Source organism: Kryptolebias marmoratus, linkage group LG3 (assembly GCF_001649575.2).
Source record: "Kryptolebias marmoratus isolate JLee-2015 linkage group LG3, ASM164957v2, whole genome shotgun sequence".
Taxonomy (NCBI): Eukaryota; Metazoa; Chordata; class Actinopteri; order Cyprinodontiformes; family Rivulidae; genus Kryptolebias; species Kryptolebias marmoratus.
The window spans coordinates 23538602-23559336 of NC_051432.1; the positions used below are offsets into that span (position 1 = coordinate 23538602).

The 20735-nt window shown below is 41.0% G+C and overlaps 4 protein-coding genes across 7 annotated transcripts in view; 3 read left to right on the forward strand and 1 right to left on the reverse strand.

The window, feature by feature from the left end:
- The window catches only part of tmc8 (transmembrane channel-like 8), an 8463-nt gene extending 3302 nt beyond the window's left edge, over positions 1-5161 (forward strand). The window contains exons 3-16 of one of the 2 annotated variants that reach the window (XM_017416996.3): positions 351-499; positions 590-718; positions 805-857; positions 957-1096; positions 1183-1330; positions 1422-1583; positions 1665-1819; positions 2176-2242; positions 2407-2516; positions 2688-2874; positions 3465-3613; positions 3773-3916; positions 4037-4115; positions 4321-5161. In XM_017416996.3, the coding sequence (XP_017272485.1) occupies positions 351-499; positions 590-718; positions 805-857; positions 957-1096; positions 1183-1330; positions 1422-1583; positions 1665-1819; positions 2176-2242; positions 2407-2516; positions 2688-2874; positions 3465-3613; positions 3773-3916; positions 4037-4115; positions 4321-4440 (1792 nt within the window). In that variant the 3' untranslated portion in view covers positions 4441-5161. Of the gene's footprint in view, positions 1-350; positions 500-589; positions 719-804; positions 858-956; positions 1097-1182; positions 1331-1421; positions 1584-1664; positions 1820-2175; positions 2243-2403; positions 2517-2687; positions 2875-3464; positions 3614-3772; positions 3917-4036; positions 4116-4320 lie in introns of both variants that reach the window. The other variant, XM_017416995.3, reaches the window with a different exon arrangement.
- Positions 5162-5177: 16 nt separating this feature from the next.
- On the forward strand, positions 5178-10764 carry LOC108236344 (Fc receptor-like protein 5). Of its 3 annotated transcripts, none has more exons than XR_005232978.1 (11): positions 5178-5348; positions 5447-5473; positions 6244-6525; positions 6596-6889; positions 7507-7779; positions 7861-8193; positions 9087-9140; positions 9228-9338; positions 9419-9474; positions 9568-9664; positions 10631-10646. XR_005232978.1 is itself a non-coding variant. In XM_017416926.3 (11 exons), exons 1-11 carry the CDS (start codon positions 5312-5314, stop codon positions 10649-10651), a joined length of 1554 nt encoding a protein of 517 aa, XP_017272415.1. In that variant the 5' UTR covers positions 5178-5311; the 3' UTR covers positions 10652-10764. The 3 variants fall into 3 exon arrangements, 2 of the variants coding, with proteins under 2 accessions (XP_017272415.1, XP_017272414.1); XM_017416926.3 differs by having other exon boundaries at positions 9419-9443; positions 10631-10764; XM_017416925.3 differs by having other exon boundaries at positions 9419-9443; positions 9597-9664; positions 10631-10764.
- On the forward strand, positions 10676-17692 carry si:dkey-93h22.7 (Fc receptor-like protein 5). The gene is made up of 14 exons (XM_017417013.3): positions 10676-10692; positions 11019-11128; positions 11211-11237; positions 11325-11448; positions 11541-11719; positions 12852-13023; positions 14530-14636; positions 14725-14997; positions 15378-15683; positions 16230-16331; positions 16417-16444; positions 17162-17210; positions 17302-17364; positions 17440-17692. The coding sequence occupies exons 2-14, from the start codon at positions 11098-11100 to the stop codon at positions 17527-17529; spliced, it is 1551 nt and encodes a 516-aa protein (XP_017272502.1). The 5' UTR covers positions 10676-10692; positions 11019-11097; the 3' UTR covers positions 17530-17692.
- A 132-nt stretch (positions 17693-17824) lies between these two features.
- LOC108236391 (tubulin alpha-1B chain-like) lies at positions 17825-20406 on the reverse strand. Its single transcript, XM_017417015.3, has 4 exons — positions 20301-20406; positions 19401-19623; positions 19166-19314; positions 17825-19064 (listed from the first exon to the last, which is right to left on the reverse strand). The coding sequence occupies exons 1-4, from the start codon at positions 20301-20303 to the stop codon at positions 18084-18086; spliced, it is 1356 nt and encodes a 451-aa protein (XP_017272504.1). The 5' UTR covers positions 20304-20406; the 3' UTR covers positions 17825-18083.
- Positions 20407-20735: the final 329 nt, after the last annotated feature.

Genomic DNA, 20735 nt, shown 5'->3' on the forward strand with positions numbered 1-20735 from the left:
TGTCAAGAGGACAAATAACACCTTTTCTGTTCAAATTGCCAACCCGCCACAGTGGCGTGTGTGTTGATCAAATTCACCCGCCACTTCAAATATTTACCTGCATTCGGCCGGTGGCGGGTGCTAATTTCCACCCCTGGCTTCAAGATGATCTTAGTCTAAAAACGTGACATGATAGGCGGCGGGCGATATGCATTCCTTCAAGGAATGCTAGGCCTTTAATTGTAATATTGGATATTTATTAGCTTAAATTTGTTTAATGTGATTGTTTTTACATATCACTGATGGTTGGGCATGGGTGTACAAAACACAACCAGATAATTCACCAATGACACGACTGTGCTGCTGGTTAGGGAAAGGAGGAAGATGCAAATCAGCAACATTGGCTTTTGGGAGTCTTGGAGGCGGAGCCAGGCCAACAACAGGAGGAGGGTTTGGGTTCAGATGGGAGAGGTGGCGACAGGCCTGTTGCCATGGCGACACACGCTCCATAAAATCCAGGGTAACATAGACCAGAAGCACGTCCATTGTTTCATGTAATCTACTGTCTAATTAAACGGTTTTAATGACTAAAATGTTCCATTTGTTCCAGGGAAGTTTGGAGTAGGCGTGAAGGCCTATTTTATTTTCCTCAGATATCTGATTTACCTTAACCTGCTCCACTGCCTTCTCATCGGGGGATTCATTATTGGGCCCACATTATATTATAGCAACAGAACTGGTAAGAAAAAAAAGTGGAATAAATGAAACTTAAATGAGCCTACATGTTCCTGAAGTTCTAAAGAGCCCTTTTCCATTTTTTCACAGAACATCTGAGATTTGAAGAAAACGACTCAGTTTTAGACACCTTACTTGGATCGGTAGGAGTTTCTTTGTTTTTCTTAATCTGTGTATACGCACTAAATGTTTTCTATACTTGCGTCATATAATGCAGATGTCTCTTCTGTTATTTTTGAAAGGGGTTTCTGGATCGTTCTCCAGTTTTCTTTGGTTTTTACGAACCTGGCTCTCTGAATTTGCCCTGTCTGAACACACCTCTGTTGTACCGCGCTGGAATCCTCACCATCTTCTTCCTTAGTCTCATCATGGTGGTCCGCAGGTCAGCGATTCAAAGCAACGCTGCATAAAATCAATAAATAAAACATGTCATCAGTTATTTTTCATACATCTGCTCGTCTCTTACAGAACTATTGTTGGCTACAAGCACACCTGGTTGCTGGGGAAGCGTTACAGCATGAATGTGAGCTTTAAGATCTTCTGCGGCTGGGACTTCAACATCCAGGATCCTTCAGCTGCTGCTCTCAAGCATAGCTTCATCCGAAATGATCTCAAGGTGAACGGGCAGACTTCTGCGCAAAAAGTCCTACTGTCGAACCTACATTTGTATACTTATCAGATGTGAAAACTCTGTGTCTGTTCCTCAGCTGTTCCTGGAGGAGCAGAGCTTCTCCTTGCGTAAGGCTCAGAGGACGTTAGGACAAAAGGTGCTTCTCTACCTACTCAGATTCATCCTCAACATAATTGTTATATCTCTGCTTGGAGGAGCGTTTTGCCTCATCTACTTGTCATCAAAATACCTTGAAACGGTGAGGGATGCATCCTGCATTATTTTCCCCTGTGATATGTGGTTAGTGAATTTGTTTCTCATAAGTAACTGTGCTCTTTAGACTGACGGCCACGGGTGGTTGGCCAAGCTGGTCCTTCAGTATCTTCCTCCGATCACCATTACATTTGTGAACCTAGTCCTCCCTCACATCTTCCGCAAGATCTCATCATTTGAAGACTACTCCTTGACTGTGCAAGTGAATACAACACTTGTGAGGTAAGAAAAAAATGGGGTCATCCCTATGTTCCCTGGATCCCTTTGTTCCAGGACACCCTATGTTTCCTAGTACCCTCTAATGTTCCCTGGATCCCCTATGTTCCCCGGTATGATTTCATGAGACAATGCCTGCTCTGTAATTCTGTAGTTTTGTCATTTGTATTAAAAGAGATTTGAAGGGGGAGCCAAGCTTCTTCCATGACTTTCATTATTAATCCTAGGAGAACATAGATACCAGGGAACATAGGTACCAGGGAACATAGGTAATAGGGAACATGGGTAACATGGCTGTAAAGAAAGCAAAAACACAACTGCAAGGACTCACAAGGGTTTTGTTTTTTTTTAAATGTTTTTAGGAGCATCTTCTTGAAACTGGCCTCCCTTGGGATCTTCTTAGTTTTCGTCTTCAAATCAAATACCAATGTGAGTAAAAGTAATGTTTTCACACACTGATCTTATGAAACACAATAAACACTCAGTGTCTTTCACTCAGATGTTCACAACTTGCAATTCTGGTAAAGTCAGTTTAAATGCTTCTTTTTGGCAGAGCTTTTGATTTGCGTTTTTCTCTTTTTCTTTTTCAGCAGCAAACTTCTCAGTGCAGGGAAAACCAGTTTGGCAGAGAGATGTACAAGCTGTGTATCTTCAACTTCCTTGCCACTTTCAGCACCACTTTTCTTTTGAACTACCCCAGGAAGTGGGTTTGATTTAAATTAACAGCAAGTTTCTGTCTTAGTCATGAAGCTGCTTTGAACAAAAAGATTACATCCGCTTGCTGTCTCTTAACTAGAATCCACAGAAGATCAAGAAAGATTCTGTCTCTGATACTTTGATGAAGTAATAAGCTTCCTTTTCCGCTGTTTGGCAGGCTTTTGCAGGAGAAGTACCCAACATCGTTGCTGGCTCGGTTGTCTGGGAAACAGCGTTTTCTGATCCCGTTCAATGTCCTGGACCTGGTTTATATTCAGACCGTGTCCTGGGTGGGAGTTTATTACTGCCCTCTGCTGCCTCTGATAGGAATCATCACACTGGTGTTCACATTCTATATCAAAAAGGTTGTCTGAAACATACTGTATTTTTTCCAAATGAGCACATGCTGCAATATTTTCTCTTACAATCTCTTTTGTTTTTAACTGTGTTTCGTAATGCTACTTCTTTAGCTGATTATTAAAACAAACAGAAAGATACCCCAACAGTTTGAAAGTTTGTAACTACGTTTAGGTTATTGTTTGTTTAGGGGTTTTTGAACAAACAGTTTTGAATATTTCATGTACATCAAATATAGAGCTGAGGCTAAGGTTAGCGCAGCTTCGTAAAAAGATGGGAAATTAAATATTTTCAAATTATCTGAACACAAAATAGACTTTTTACTAAGCTAAGCTAACAGCAAGACCTGTTAGTTTTGGGCCTTTTTGCTAAGCTAAGCAAGACCAAAGAATTACTGAGCTAACAGGCTACTAGTTGGTTTCTGATCTTTTAATTTACACTTTTGTCATTTTCCTTAAACACTTAAAATGAAAAAGAACTTAAAAGTATCGCATTCATTGTCCTCAACATTAGGATATGTAATCAAAAGTACTAAACATCATGAAGCAGGCTTAACATTTTTCCACCATTGTTCATCTTTCTGTCTCTGTTTTTGCAGTTCAGTGTCCTGCGATGTTGCGTAGCAGAGCAGCGGATGTTTCGAGCCTCCAGCTCCTCAGTTTTATTTTATTTCATGCTGTTACTTAGTCTCTTCATGGCTGCAGCTGCACTGGTCTTTGACTTCTACCACTCCAAAGAGAAAAACATGTATTCATTTCTTTATTACTTTTTATGTAGCTATTACTCACATACATTATATTTTGCTCGCAAAAGTCTAATTTAAAACTGAATACATACAATTATGTATGTATTTATTTATTTGAGATATTCAGCATTAAAGATTTATTCCTCTGTTCCCTTCTGCAGGACGTTCTGTGGTCCATTTCTAAATGAAAAAACTGTGTTTAATGTAACAGAGGATTGTGTATCCAGTCTTCCCAGCTCAGTCCAGAACACTCTTCGCTACTTGGCCTCGGAGGCCTTTGCCCTGCCACTTATTTTAGCTGAGATGTAAGTATGCAAAGTGGATAATAAAAGATCAGCCATGAACAACACCAGTGAAACATTCTGATTGATTTGCTGATGTTTAAATATGACATGAAACATAAATGTGGCATTCTGTGCCCTTAGCATCATCCTAACCTCATATGTTTCAAGAGGACGAGCCAACCAGAAGGCAATTGAGAGACTCAAAGACATGCTGGTTGTGGTAAGACATCACACAACTTATAGTATTCCTACAATCCACAGTGAGACAAATCAGGCACAAATTTTACAACTCAAAATGTGGACATAGAGATGAAGGGAAAACATGCAAGTCACACCAATTTTATTTTGCTCCTCTTAGAGAATTTTAGTTAGGACATCAGTGTTTCTGCTTTGTGCATTCAGGTTTTTTTTTATCTTTCTTACAGAGCAACTCAGACAAGCGTTTCTTGGTGAAGGAGCACGCCACATTGCTGAGAAGTCGGAAGAACGTTACCCGATCACCTTCTGAAGGACGCCCCGTGTCAGTCGACAGACTTCAGCTTTAATTTAAAGCCTTCAAATGGCAAAAAATTCATCTGGAAGTGAAAAAACTGAACAGTATCAGGGGAGCGATGAACCCTCATCATCATCCATCCATTTTCTTTTCACACTTGTTCCTTTCTGGTTCGCGGGGGAGCTGGTGCCTGTCTTGAGCGGGGCACCCTGGTCCATCACAGGGACACATAGAGACAAACAATGATTCAAACTCTCACCTATGGACAATTTAGAGTTACCAATCAACCTGACATGCATGTTTTTGGTCTGTGGGAGGAAACCAGAGTGCCTGGAGGAAACCCATGCGTGCACAAGGAGAACATTCAAACTCCGCCCAGAAAGGCCCCACGTCGGGAAGCAAACCTGCAACCTTTTTGCTGTGAGGCAGCAGCTCTGACCACTGCTCTTCTCCAGTGCCACCTCTCTCATTAACAGATAATTTAAAAACAAAAGAATTACAGCTGTGACCCTTTTTTGCCAAAGTCCCACCATTATAATAATGTACCTTAACAGTGTTGCTTTTTTTATACGTTTGACAAGTTTTGTTTTATTTTTTCTATTTTGAATGCATTAAGCTTGGATTGCACAGTTCAGACTATTAAGTTTTTTCAGTGTAAACTAAAAATGTATGCTCATTAATACAATTGAACAAACTAAATATAACTAACGGACACAAGTATGTTTCTACGTACATGCAAATTTTCCTCATTAAAATCTTTGTGATATTTTTAAGCCTGCTTTTGTGACATCATGTAGAAGAAGCCAAACATACGCTCTCATTACATTATCTGCTTGCAACACATGTGTAGCAGAACTTCGCCTCACACACACCAACACACACACACACCAACATCGAAATGATGCAGACATATCACCGGTAGGATGAACTGTCACACTTTTAAGTTGTTGGCAATTTTGGGTGAGTTGTTTGAATCTTATTTCCAAGAATATCAACCTAAATGAATTAGTTACCAGGCTAATTTTAATGCTTCATGTCTTGTTTTTTTTTTCTTTCAGCTCTGACATGTTTGCTCTTCGAGATAAGTAAGTGTGATCATACAGATACAGAGCTACTTATAACTAATAATTAAAATGTTTCAGATCTTCTCGTAAAGTTAAACTGTTTAGTTAAGAAGCTAATCTATACAGCTAATAACATTAAAGGTACTTATTTCAAAGTTGGAACTCAAACTATGTAAAAACTTATCCTGAACTACATCAAATGGTGTAGTTTGAAAGAGTTCACTCCAGTAGTTTTCTGGATAATCTGAATGCAATTTCAAAAATGTGGGTCCACATTCAATGTAAACAAAGCACTTGCTTGAATATGCCGAAAACTCTGTGAAGCTTGAGTCACTTGATGGACCTACATAAGGCTGGTCTGTGTAGGTAAACAATTATAGAAGAATCGGACAAATGTAGAGCCTTGTAGAAGACGTTTTGGTGGAAATTTAAGAGGGAATCTGATGCTAAACTCGAAAGAACAGAGGAACGAGTCAGACAGCTGTCTAAAGAATAAATATCAGGGAACAAGCAGGGTGGTGGAGCGCCATAAAGACAGAACTCGCCTTTCAGACACAAGCAGCTTTTGCAAAACTTCTGATAGACCCATAGTTTAACCTATTTTCAGCATCTTCGGCTGTTTCTGTAGGTAAACATTCGGTCACAAATTCTGCTTAAAGACACATTAACCATCAATATGAGAAAAATACTGTAAGGACTTTACTTTATGAGTGTTTTATGAATGACTGCATTTAGCTAAAGTGGAAAAAAGAAGTTTGTTATGTGTTGTACGGTTTAATTTTACTCTTCAGATGCATCACACTCCCTTCGCCCGGTGCTGGTGGGTCCTGACATGGCCTATCTCCACACAACGGTGGCTTTTTGGTGTTCTGCTCCCAGCTCCTCTCCAAAAATCATCTACAAGCTGATCAGGGATGGTAGATTCCTGATCGGCATACATGTTGGTCAGAAAAGGGACCGGAACGCCACGTTCTCCCTAAAGGTCAAAGCGGAGTCGGCCGGGTCGTACCAGTGTAAGGCCACAGCAAGAAGAAAGACAGGAGTCAGCAGCAGCATCACACTGACTGTAGTCAGTGAGTATCAGATGGTGGCTGAACGTTACCAAACATAAACCCCAAACATACGTTATTCTCTTATTTCTAGCTCCACCATCAAACACCAGAGTGACCTCTGAACCCTATCCCCCTGTTGCTTACGAGGGGTCGGGCATCACCCTGAGGTGTGACGTCGACAGTGGTTCCCACCTTTACTACAGATGGTTTTTCGACAGGAATGAAGTGACGCCATCGACCTCTGGGTTCAACATCTCCGGGAACACACTGACGATGGAGAGGGTGACTCTGGGGCACGATGGGAATTATTACTGCATCGCTTGGTCTGCGGTGCAGGATATCAAGAGGGTTTCCACCAGCACAGAGGTCAAAGTGACAATCAAAGGTAAAAAAAATTATTACAGTACAGATGGAGCAGAGGTGGAGACTCTGCCCAGAGGAACATCAACCATTCAACAGTTTGTTTCTGGAACATTTTAACAGCTTATCTTAAGAATAATGTTGTGTGGAAGTGTTGATGACCCAGATGACATTGGTGTTTTAGCATTTTATTTTGAAATGCCAGAAACAGGCATTAATCGATTAACTCAGAACCAAACTGTCATGATTCTCTGAATGTGACTCATAAACATCAGAGTTATTGAAGAGAATTACTGATTATTAGTCTAAACATAAAAACAATGACTTTTCTACTACTAAAAAAAATCTGTTTTGAAGAGAAAATAAATTGCAATTAAAACGTAAATCAAATAAATAAAAGGGAAGTGGAATTGTATTTTTAACCAAAAAACATCAGAAACAAAACAAAAACATTAAACCAGGAAGAGCTTAACTTCACTGAGGATTTATAAATCTTTTATAAAACTCTCAGTTTGAAACATCCATAGAGACTCAAGAACAAATCATTAAAAAAAAAACAACAGAAAACAAAATATAATAACAGCTATAATCCTGATTCAGGTAATTTTATCATCACTCTCTCTCCTCATGTTCCTTCTATAGTTTATGCTTCAAAACCGAAGATCTCATTCTCCATCTTCAAAGTTGGAGGCGGTTACCACGGTAACGTAACCTGCTGGTCATCAATAGGGAGCCCTCCTGGGAACTTCTCTCTCCTGCTTGATGACAAAGAGGTCGCGTCTGTGGCGTCCTCAGAGTCTCTTTCTGCTTGGTTTGACGTTGCCGTGGTAATCGGGCTCGACATGGGCGAAGCTCAGTGCCGACTGAAAACCGGGGCGCAGGACCTGAGCAGTGAGTCTGTGACCCTGGAAGTAGGTGAGAAGTGTGCACAAAATGCCCACCTCTTGTTGACCCACAAGCTCTGAGTCTGATGTCATCCTCCCCCGTTTTGTCCAGTCCCAGTTGGAGGAGCGGTGAAGCTGGAGGTGGACTATCTGTACACGGCGGAGGCCCAACTGGCTGCTGCCCGGCTGAGATGTCAGATCAGCAGAGGAACGTTCCCTCGCTTCTCCTGGCTCTTCAACAACTCTGTCCTCCTGTCTGAGTCGCTTGTGGATCCTCACAGTCAGCCCATCCAGTCTCAGTTTGCCTCCGACAATCGAACACAAACCCTCATCCTCACCAAATTCAGCCCGGAGCGTTCTGGGTATTACCGCTGCAGGGCCAGAGACAGCTTCAACCCCTCAGGGCAGTGGGTGCAGAGTGCTGCAGTGTTGGTCCAAATCACAGGTAACTAAAACAAACAACAAATTAAGACCTACACTAAGTTGATCCTTTGCTGAGCAGGAACAGAGGCGCAGCTGTTTTGCTGAAAACGTCATGCTTAACCTCATTCAGGATTGAGAGATCTCATGTAATTTGTTAGAGCTTGAAGCCCGTGCTGAGGATGTCTCTCAGCTACTGCCACACATAATTTTAGCTCAATATCTGTACAACTGACTAAGTTATAGTTAGTTGGGTGGCCATCTTGAATTTAAGTGACTCGAAAAGGTTGTAGATGCACGTTGAATGATTCCTTTCTGAAAGTTTTGTTAAAATTTCTCACTGATTCATGAGATATTTTGCTAACAGACAGCCAGGGTTGACGCCTAAAAGTTAATGCCAAAGTTTTTGGCTTAAATATCACGCAATGTGTAATGCTCAAAATATGTGTTGGAGATAATGCTCAACCACTACCACATCAAGTTTTAGGTCAATATCTGTAAAACTATCTGAGTTACAGCCAATTTTTGTATTTTCTAAGGTTGCTTAGTTGTGGCGGACATCTTGAATGTGGGGTGACTCCATAAATAAATCAGTTGTAGACGTACATGCATCCAATGATTTTTTTTTTTTTTTGAGTGTTTCATTACAATCCGTCCACTGGTTCATGAGATATTTTGCTAACAGCACAGACAAACCAACACACAGACACGAGCAAAAACATGATTGCCTCTCACCTTTGGTGGTTTACAGTAAAAAGACCAGCAGAAGGCCACAAGGAAAAGTAATTTTAAAGAAATAGTTGGACATTTCTGCTTTCAACAGAGAACAACTGTTGCTGCTTTTATCAAACTTGTTTGTTCTGGGCTCATTTTAACATTTAACTTTTACTTTTTTATGTGTTTTTTTGTGTCAATCAGAGCCGATCCTAAACATGATGACTGAAGCGACATCCTGCACCCACGTGCCACAAAGTAAAGCTAACGTTTTGAACTTTTTCTTTTATTTCTACGTTATTGTGGCAGAATTTTACGAATGACCTTTTCCAATCTCTTCAACAGATCTTTACACCTCCCCGTTTGAGACCATCACCTTACTGTTCTGCTGCTTCCTCTTCCTGATGCTGGCAGTGGGTCTAATCTGTGTTTACAAGATGTTTGACTACTCCCAAGGTGTGTGAGTGTGTGTGAGGGGGAGAAATATGTTCCTATGAAACATCCAATCAGGCTAAATTTTTGTGTTTTTTGCACAGCTTTACCCAACATTTCAACAGCAAAGTAAGTCTTATCAGCTTTGATGAGGAGTCAGGTTAGCTTTTCTTTAACCCAAATAAAAAAAGGCTTTAATTCCTGGAAAGAGTTCCTGCAGTTTGAAGGCAGCTGGTGTCTGTTCTGTCTTCAGTCCAGGTTCTGCTGCGCTTCATCTTTCAGAACCGGAGTCTCTGTCGGTGACCCCCCAGGCTCAGATGTTCTCTGCAGATCGCGAACTTCAAAATCAGGTGAACATAAAGCAGAAAACACTCCATTTACACCCCAACACTTCTCAGTTAGCACACAAATACAGTAACTTCACTAAGTTTTTTTAGAGGTTGTTAGTTTTTTCTGTTTGGATGCAACTTTTCAAACTTTTGTTGCTACATTATTTTTACAGAAAAGAGGCCTTTTCCTGTAAATCCACCAAACAGTCACATTTGTTCCAGCTTTTTCTAACTTTACTGCCATGAACCTGCTTATTTATTTACTTATTTATTGTTGCCGCTGAAAGACGTGATAATGCAACTGCCTGTGTGTGTCTGTTTGCAAAATATCTCAAGATATATATCAGTGGATGGTTTTTAGTGAAACTCTCCTAAAATAATCACTGGATTCACCTCTACAAGTCAGGTCAATTCAGGATGGCTACCAAAGCTATTTGACCTTAGCTAACACAAAAATGACTGTAATTCAGGTAATTTTACAGCTACTGAGTGAAAATTTGACGTTGTAATAGCTGAGAACTTCCTGAACCATACTCCAAGAACTAACAGATCAAGCAGGAAATCATCATACTGCAAACAATCACACATAACATCGGACTAAAGAGGCTGTTTTGAAATTTCTTGTGTTCCCCGGTGTTTCTCTGTGTCGTCACCTTCCTTTTGCTCAACATGCTCCCCGTTTCACACCTGCTCCTCATATTCATTAAGCTCAGCCATCACCACTCACCTCATCAGTGCCTGCCTATATATTCTTCCAGTTTGGTTTGTTCCCTGTCTGGTTGTTTGGTTGTCTGGTTGCCTGGTTGCTTGGCTGTCTGGTTGTCTGGAAAAGTCATCAGTTTACATAAAATACATTTATCTGTAAATATGACTGTATGATAGAAAAAATGTTTCAAGTCATTCAATAAAATTTAACAAACTACTAAAGTAAATCTAACGATTTAAAAACAAAAAAAACCATGATTTTTCTCTCCGTCTCTCTTTCAGATCACGGAGATGACGGTATAAGAAGATCCTGCCCATCTTTAGTCCTTCTTTTAATTTGAAAAGTAAATTTTAACGTTGACCTGAAGTTTATTAAACAATGTTAAAACATTGCTGTATGAAAAATGTGAAATTGTGTTGAGCAGCTACTGTACACTGTTGTTTTCTGTTTTGTTTTTTTGCTAATGCACTGGTTTTAGGTTTAAAAAATAGTTTAAATTAAATCAATAAGAATAAAAACTTGATCGCACCTTCATGATCACTTCATTGTGTGTTTGACTTGTTGAACTGTTCGGGCAGCCGGCTGAGGAGACGTTACAGAGGAGGTGTCAGCAGGGAGGTGGTTCTCCTCACCATTATCAGTTCCTCACATGCGTCTCTGTTTATGTAGCTTTTGCACACATCACTCTGGTTAAAACTGTCAAACTCGCCACCGTTTACACCTCCTGAGGTCTGTCGCTGCGTGAAACATGTTCGCCTTCATCTCTGTGGTAATTCTGGGTGAGCAGAACGATTCAAACTGCATTCAGCACACATAATTATTTAATGTTTACACATTAAATAATGTTTTTTATTTCTGCAGGCATGTGCTGCTGCCCCAAAGCAAACGGTAAGTCAGTTTTGTAGCTGATGACTTTTGGGTCATTTTGGGTCAATTTGTTTTATTATTGTAATTATTATTATTTTTATTATTCAGATGAATTTGTTCTGGACCCTCCACGACTTGTTATCCCCTCAGTGGCTTTGGTAAAATACATTGTTGAGTTTGAGTGTGAAATTTACAACGAATATAACGAACCAATCCTGCTGAAACTATTCAAGTAAGCGCGCTCAGTTTACACAATGTGCTGAAATTAAATAACAAAAAAAAGACAAACTGATGAAAATTGTTTTAATTCTTAACCGTTTCCAGGGTGGGCAACCGTGATGATGCGTTTGGTGAATACACCGTCCCAATTGGAGAGAATACTGGGACTTTTCTCCAAATTATCAAACTTTCACATGAGGGGTACTTTGAGTGTGAGGCCAGTGTCCAAAACAACACAAACATAAACGCCACTGTAAGCGAACCCCACTACCTGAGGGTTATTGGTGAGTAAACACAAAAAAACACTTTACTCACTCATTCTTCACCTAAAAAACTAAAGGGCTGGCCTTCCTTGAAGGAATGTTTACTGCCCGCCGGTTTTCATGCCAGAGTTTTAGACTGAGATCATTTTATGTTGAGAAATGTCTAAATCATTTTGGTCAAGCCTTGAAAAGCATCATGTGCGATCTCGTGCTCAGTAAATGTGTTGGGGATCAGTCTCAGTCTCCGCTACTACCACATCAAACTGTGGATAAATATCTGTGAAACTGACTTGAGTTACAGCCATTTTGGTGGCAGCCATCTTGAACTGAATCGACTTGGTTGTGGAAGTACGTCCAGTGATAACAGCTGGAAAGATTCACTAAAATTTGTCCAGTGGTTCATGAGATATTTTGTTGACAGACAAACAGGGTTGATCCGACAGTTGATGCTAAAATTTTAAGCAAAGATTTTGCATGATGAGTCGCACTTGGTGCATGTGTTGTGAATGACTCTCAGCTACTACAATTCCCAATTTTAGCCCAGTATTTGAAGAACTGACTGAATTATTCCGTTCTGAGGTGAGCTGTCTATGGCAGCCATCTTGAAATGTGTTGATATTTTGCTAACAGACAGAGCTGACTCCAAATAGTTAATGACAACATTTAGATTTTTTTAGATATATGCTATCAGTTAGAATTCAGTCTATGTGTTGGAGATCAACACACTGATCCCACACTGTATCTTAGCTCAATATGTGTAAAACTGACTGAGTTAGAATCATTTTTGTGTTTTTGAAGTTCAGTTGGCCGTGGCAGCAATCTTGAATTGTGTAGTAGAGGTACATCCAATGATCACGTTCTGCAAGTTTCATTAAAATTTGTCTGGTGTTTCATGAGATATTTTGGTAACAGTCACAAGACCACACACACAAGCAAATAAAAAACATTATTGTCGTCTTTGCCTTTCAGTGGTGGCTGATTAAAAAAAAAGAAAAATCTAGAGCAACTTGGAGAACAACCTAATCAGAAAACTAAATACCAAAACCAAAGCTTATGAATAACTGCTCTCACAGACCATGACGTTTCTGATAACAACAGTTCCTTTGTTTAAGTTTATTAACATTTTTTGGGTTTTTTTTTGTCTGTTTTGTAGAACCAGTAAAAGATGCAGAGATTTTCCACTCTGGTCCGAAGGAGCTCTTTGAGGGAAATAACCTGGAGTTGGAATGTAAAGTTGCATCTGGAAATAACGTGTCCTACGTGTGGCATCTGGATGGACAGATCATCTCTCCATCCTCCTTAGAGAACAAGTTAACGATCAACAGGTCAGTGCAAAAACTACAGAAAGTCTGGAACTATTCATTACATGGTGGTATTGTGAACATGTAATTAAGATTGATGTGAAAATAAATGTGCTGTTGTTTGGTAATATCTATGTTGGAATTATGAAATGATTGTGTTTTGGTAAGGTAAATGTAAGAAAATCTTTGCCTCTAACTGAGACTTTGGTGTTATATCTCATTTGATGTAGTAATCAGTCGTAGACAAATATCACACAAACTGTGGTTTTGATAATTAAAGTCATGGTTATGTATGAACAAAACTGTATTTAATGTAAAAGTGGGGAAAAAAATGGGTCAGTTACATCCATCCATCCACCAACCCATCCATCCATCTATCCTCAACCACTTATTAGACTTTGGATAAGTAGTTGAATATGAATGGCAGCATGACGACTTAGTGGTTAGCACAGTTGCCTCACAGCAAGAAGGCCCTGGGTTGGACCTGGGGTCTTTGTGGAGTTTGTATGTTCTCCTTTAAGTGAATATATATGAAATAAATTAAACAAAGGCTAATAAATGGATGGAAGGACAAAAGCCCAAACAGCCCTCTCTCCAGCTCCAGGATGAGCTGAGGATTCCAAGATGTTCTTCTCAGAGGTTCCCTCCCACTGAGTATTTGTCTTCCCTGGTCTACAGAAGGATGTGCCTCCACATGAAGGTGCCCTGGAGGAATCCTGACCCACTTCAGCTGACTGCTTTTGATACTGAGGAGCAGCGGCTCTATTCTGAACTTCACCCGAATAACAGAACTCATCACCTTATCTTTGAGCCCAACCACACCACAGAGGAAGCTCAGTTCAGCTGCTTGTATTCAGGATCTTGTTCTTTCGCTCGTGATTTGTACATCATGACCGTGAATGAACCCGTAAATCAAGAGCTTTCTCTTTAGGCTTGGCTCCTTCTTTCCCATAACAAACCGGAGGAACATCCTGATTACCACAGACAAAACCCCAAGCCATCTCTTGCTCCGTCCTGGTGAACAAGACGCCTAAACTCCTCTGCGTGAGATAGCAACTCATCCTCACATTTTTCGGTAAAGAACCACAGCCTCAGGTTTTTAGGAGCGGATTCTCATCCCAGCTGCTTCACACTTGGCTACAAACCGCCCAAGTCCAGAAGGTCATGACTTGAAGATGCCAACAGAGTCACGTCTTCTGCAAAAGGCAGAGACTAGACCCTGAGGTTCCCAACATGTGGTTTTAAAGTCTCTATTTTAGGGGCCAAAAATGCAGGAGTGGGGTGGATGGGAAAAAGAATATTAACAAATGTTTTGACATTTAAAATAATGGTGTTCACGTCTGCATCATCATTTAGAAGTGAAAATTGCTCTAACAAAAGATAAGCCACTATCACAAAAAATGCAAAGTAAGACACAAAATGCTGCCTTATTTCTTAGCTTCTATGTTGCACAACTCTTTCTTTGCCTGTTCAAAAAAAGAAGTCAGCAATAATGAGGAAGTTAATGAAATAACAATCTGTGTCCCTCAGAATCACCTCTGAACACAGCGGCTTCTATAGTTGTGTGGCTACCAACATCTTCAATGAAACATTGAAATTCACCTCCAGAAGCTCTGATGTTTTTATCACAGTGAAAGGTCAGAACCAAGTGGAGATATATTTATATATTTACAGAGATATTTCCAACTCAGTGGAGTAACATCTTCCACTTTTCTGTTCCCTCAGACTTGTTGTCAAAGCCCAACATCTCGTTCACCGTGTTGAAGGAGGATTCCCAAAGCTTTTTTGCTATTATCACCTGTCAGTCAGAGAAAGGAGCTCTGCCTATAACGTTCTCACTCTACAACAACACAGAACTGGTCAACAACGTGACAATTGAAGAGAGAAACACAACTTTTAGGGTTCCAGTGGTCATGGACCAGGACGGCGGATCGTTCAAGTGCCATGCAAACAATGGGGACCAGACTTTACACAGTCAGTCATTGCCCTTAAAAGTTGGTACGTCAAACTAATTACACTTTTTTTTTGTCTAACGCCAATTCATTTTTGCATTGCAGAATTTTGAAACTACTTTTGCTTTGAAGCATGGTAGCTTTGCTGCGGTCTTTTATTCTGAGGCTGCTGGTTCGAGCCCAGGTTGTGTCAGGACCGGCGTCTGACGTAAAACAATCGCCAAATCTTTTGTGCAAAATTCGCTCGCAGTAGCGAAACCCCTGAAGAAGGGAGCAGTCAAGAGAGCAACTTCTATTTTGAAGCCAAAGGACAATGATTGCGTTTACTGCTGTTAGCTTTGTCACTTGTTGTACATTTTGATCAGGATAAGGCCAATACTGCTTAGCTGTTACCGTCTAATTGCCTTTGCTGTTTTAATCCCACAGTCCCGGTTGGTGGGCCCGTGACGATTGAGTCCCAGGACAGCATGGCAGAAAACTACGAGGTCATTGGCCTGACGTTTTACTGCAAGGCAGCGAAAGGATCTCATCCACGTTTCCAGTGGTTTCTCAACGACACACTTCTAAACCAAAGTGGAGATTTTTACCGTGTGGTCGATCGGGTGCCGTCAGAATCCATTCTCCTGCTGTCTGTGGGAAGGATAAGCTCCGGGGCGTACCGCTGTAAAGTGTCAGACAGCTTCGACAACACCACTGCTGTAAGCAGTAAGAGACGCTATGTGAATAAAAAAGGTACCTGATCTGCTGCTGGTTGTCCAATCAGAACATCCTTATAAAGTATGACAATAATGCTGTTTTCATCTGCTGCTGTCAAAGGCGAAGGCAGACAATTATGTTTATGTCCATGTGTTTCTATGTTACCAAAGTAACTCATTAACCAGTGGATGAATTTTAATGAAACTCTCAGAAAGTAATCAATGGATGGCCTACAACAGATTAACCTTTGGGGTCAATTCATTTCAAGATGGATGCCAGGGCAAAGTGACCTTAAAAATACACAGAAATGGTAACAAAATCAATTTTACAGATATTCACCTAAGATTTGGTCTGGTAGTAGCTGAGAGTCATACTCTGAGAGGGACATTGTGTGATATTACATGAGTTTGTGCGTAAATGTTATTTTCAATGTTTGACCAAAACGGCTATAACTCTGTCATTTTTCAACATAAACTGATTTTAGTCTAAAATTCAGGCTTAAAATGTGGTGAGAGATGTGCATTCCTTTAAGAAATGCTTGTCCTTTAATTATTATCTGTTTTTTTATTTTTTTATTTCTAGATCTGAACCGCCTTCCTACCTTTGTGGTGGCCGTCGTCTTTGGATGTTTTACGTTCCTGATCCTCCTGGTGTCGTTTTGTTGCCTGTTCGGAGTGATCTTCAGTGAGTTCATGAAGCTTCTCGTCTCATGTTGCTTCTTCTTCGACGCTACTGAAAATTGAATTTGTTTGCTCTTATTTTTTTTCAGGACAGAAACAATTTGGAGAGAAGTCTTTGTAAGTTTCTAAGGGATTATCACATTTTCCAAGAAAGTGTAGTGTATTCTGATAAAGAGAACAATGCAACAAACATTAGTAAAAGCGATAATGGCTATGACTTCATTTTATAAATTTTGAGCTTAAATTTGGGGTGGTAGTAGCTGAGTGTCATCCCCAACACATACTCTGAGACCTACATGACCTGTAACAGTGTAATGTAGGAATGTCAAACTGCACAGCTGGACACCTCATGGGTCAAAGGTGATCCCTGTTGATTTCAAGGTTCATTGGGTCAAAGGTCAAAGGTCACAGGTAATCCCTTTGTTAAAAATTTACATGTGATCCTTTTGTTTCCTCCACCAAAGAAAGTTGGTTTGTTTGTCTAACGAATAGATTAGGATGAAACGCTCAGGAGATGTTGGGGTCGTCACAATAAACGATGGATTAAATAATCCAGATTATGATCCGGATCAAACTGTTTTTTAATCCCACTGTGGCCTTGGTGGAGATCTCTGAGAGCTTCTAGTTCACCTTTGAACTGACTTCCTTAAATCTGGATCTGAATTATTGTTTGTTTGGGGTCCCTCATGGATTCACTACTAGAGAGACAGGCTAAATCTACACTAAAGAGAATATTGGCAGATGTAGTTTTGGGGAATCAGTGGTAAAATGTTTAGAGAAAGGTTTTAAAGAGGTGCTGATCTTTAAGTAGTTTAAAACCTTGTTGAATCTCAGGTTGTATCTGGAGATGGAAAAACAAGACGCTTCAGGTGGAGATGAGGAGGTGAGGTTTCATGCTCTCATCATTTCACCAGATTTTCACCGTCACACCTCAAATAACCTTCATCGATAACCTTCATCGTCTTTTCCTGAAGGAGTTATTAACCGACGAGGAGCCTGACGAGCCGATGGCACCCAGAGAGGACGAGTTTTATCAGGTGAGAGCAGATTAATGCGATCATTTATTCGCTCGGTTCAAAACCAACACGTTCATGTGTTCACATCCTGCTCAGGAGTCTTTAGCCTCTGTGGACGAGTGGCCTGATCTTGAGCAGGAGAGGAAGACGCTGGAGGACGAAGAGGATGAAGAAGTTGAAGTTTAAGGATCCAAGTAGATCATTGTTTGAATAAATTTTGTCCTGCTGTGGCTTTTGGGTAAATTTTCTGCTGAAAATAGAAACATTTTTGTTCCAAAAGAAAATGAAAACAAGGTAGAAAATGGCAGAGTTAATACAATTTATTTTTAAAACAAAAAACAGAAAAAATACATTCTTACATGTGTTTGTTGAACAGCTGCCGGGAAGTTGATTATTTTAAACTAAAAATCAAAGATTTAAAACCAATTAAAAACTTTTAAACCTGAACATTTGTTCAAAGGTGCCTTTGTGGAAATGAAAGTTGTGAATTTAGAAACAAGTGTATGAATTATCATGGCCACACTGAACTGTAACCGCTGTCCAAGAAAGTGAAAGATGTAAAATGAAACAAGAACAAACTGATTTGGTCTCAGAGAATCAGAACAATATCAGAGTTTGAAGATAAATTTAGTTTTTAACAGAATCAATGCAGACAGGTGGAGATCAAAACATAAAACTGCCCAAAGAGTATTTTTAGTTTTAGAAACATTTCAACACATTTAATCAAGACTTCTTCCTTTTTAATACTCCTCTCCTTCTTCTTCGCCTTCACCCTCAATGGAGTCGGTTCCGACCTCCTCGTAATCCTTCTCCAGAGCAGCCATGTCCTCCCGGGCCTCAGAGAACTCCCCCTCCTCCATCCCCTCTCCTACGTACCAGTGGACAAAGGCCCGCTTGGCGTACATCAGATCAAACTTGTGGTCGAGTCGAGCCCAGGCCTCAGCGATGGCGGTGGTGTTGCTCAGCATGCACACGGCCCTCTGGACCTTGGCCAGGTCTCCTCCAGGGACCACGGTGGGCGGCTGGTAGTTGATGCCCACCTTGAAACCGGTGGGGCACCAGTCCACAAACTGGATGGTGCGTTTGGTTTTGATGGTGGCGATGGCAGCGTTGACATCTTTGGGCACCACATCACCGCGGTACAGCAGGCAGCAGGCCATGTACTTACCGTGGCGAGGGTCACACTTCACCATCTGATTGGCCGGCTCGAAGCAGGCATTTGTGATCTCGGCCACGGTGAGCTGCTCGTGGTAAGCCTTCTCAGCAGAGATGACCGGAGCGTAGGTGGCCAGAGGGAAGTGGATGCGCGGATAAGGAACCAGGTTGGTCTGGAACTCTGTCAGATCCACATTCAGGGCGCCGTCGAAACGAAGAGAGGCAGTGATGGAGGACACGATCTGACTCATCAGCCTGTTCAGGTTGGTGTAGGTGGGGCGCTCGATATCCAGGTTCCTACGGCAGATATCATAGATGGCTTCGTTGTCCACCATGAAAGCACAGTCCGAGTGCTCCAGGGTGGTGTGGGTGGTCAGGATGGCGTTGTAGGGCTCCACCACTGCAGTGGACACCTGGGGAGCTGGGTAGATGGAAAACTCCAGCTTGGATTTCTTGCCATAGTCTACAGACAGGCGTTCCATCAGCAGGGAGGTGAAACCAGAACCCGTGCCTCCACCAAAGCTGTGGAAAACCAGGAAGCCCTGAAGGCCACTGCACTGGTCAGCCTGAGGGTTATGAGGGGAAAATCAACCAACATTAAACACAATCACGTTATTTCAGTTTTTTCCATAATGATTTTAAAACTAACTGCACTGAATTCACCCACCAGTTTACGAATACGGTCCAAAACCGGATCAATGATCTCTTTCCCGATGGTGTAGTGTCCCCTGGCGTAGTTGTTGGCAGCATCCTCTTTGCCACTGATGAGCTGCTCGGGGTGGAACAGCTGGCGGTAGGTCCCAGCGCGCACCTCGTCTAAAGAAAAGATGATATAGACATTAAGTTTCAATTTAACCAAAAAAAAAATTTTATTTGTCTAAGCCAGAAGCCATGGCACTAACCGATGACAGTGGGCTCGAGATCCACAAACACCGCTCTGGGAACGTGCTTTCCAGCTCCAGTCTCGTTGAAGAAAGTGTTAAAGGAATCATCTCCTCCTCCAATGGAAGGACCAGTGGGCATCTGACCATCAGGCTGGATTCCATGTTCCAGGCAGTAGAGCTCCCAGCAGGCATTGCCGATCTGGACACCAGCCTGACCAACGTGGATGGAGATACACTCACGCTGGAGGAAAAATAAAAAAAGTCTATTAAAACAGCTGTATGTGTAAAAAAAAAGGAAAAGTTTATGTTTTGTGTCAATCAACACCGGCCTGGCTCACTGCCAGCTAATCTCAACGGCCATTCCACGCGCTGCACTGTTCCGCACCTGCGTTGCTAGGCAACACCTCATCCACTAACGGCTAACGGCAGGAGCAAAATCTGATCCGATCTGGGTTTCTGTGAACCTCGAACTAAACAACAAACAAGCAAATTACCTTAGCTACACTGACTGATTTGTAAGCACTGCTCGAGAAAGTAAAAAAAAGAAAGTAGTGAAGAGATACACAAAAGCACCCAGCTCAGATTTGGTAAGTTAAAGATGACAAAGTATACGGCGCTGCGGACATTAGCGCTGCCTTGAACAGATAAGAAACTGACCCCCTTTAAAATACATTACTCAGTGCTGGTGAAAGCGTTTATAACTAAAATCTTTGTATTTTTTAAGAAACTTGCTTCGTGCGCGGAACATTCTTAGTTGAGAATATATATGTGAAGAACCGCCAACTTCCAGCACCGACGCCGCAGACAACGGTTACTTTTAAGCTAATATTTAAGCGAATGTAAATCGCATTTTAAAACCACAGCAGGCAACTTTGAATATAAGCTATACGTTTTTTTAATCTTTTGAAAAAATCTTACCATTTTGTTAATTTTCAGAGGAAAGACAATGCTAAACAAGGCAGCGGACAGGATAGTAGATTGTCCAACAACGACGCAAGTAAATTACCCGGATGTTCGTTTAGCCTTCAGAACGGTTTTTTTTTTTTTTTTTTTGGGAACTTGGACCATACCAAATGTTCTTAGGAAGGGGTGTTTCCCCCGCTTCCCACCAACAAATAAAGAAACCCATCAAAAAGCAGAATTATTGACATAATGTTATTGATTATAGCAACAGCTACTATCAAAACAAAATAAACGTACAGCATAAATTTTGTTTGTAACTAATTTTTATAGATGTTTTAGCCATTTGTCAACCCCTTCTATCTAGAAGTTGCCCACCCCTAGCTATGCTGCCAGTTTTATTTTACCGTTCAACTTAAATTTAAGATTTAGCTGTGTATAAATACAAAGTTG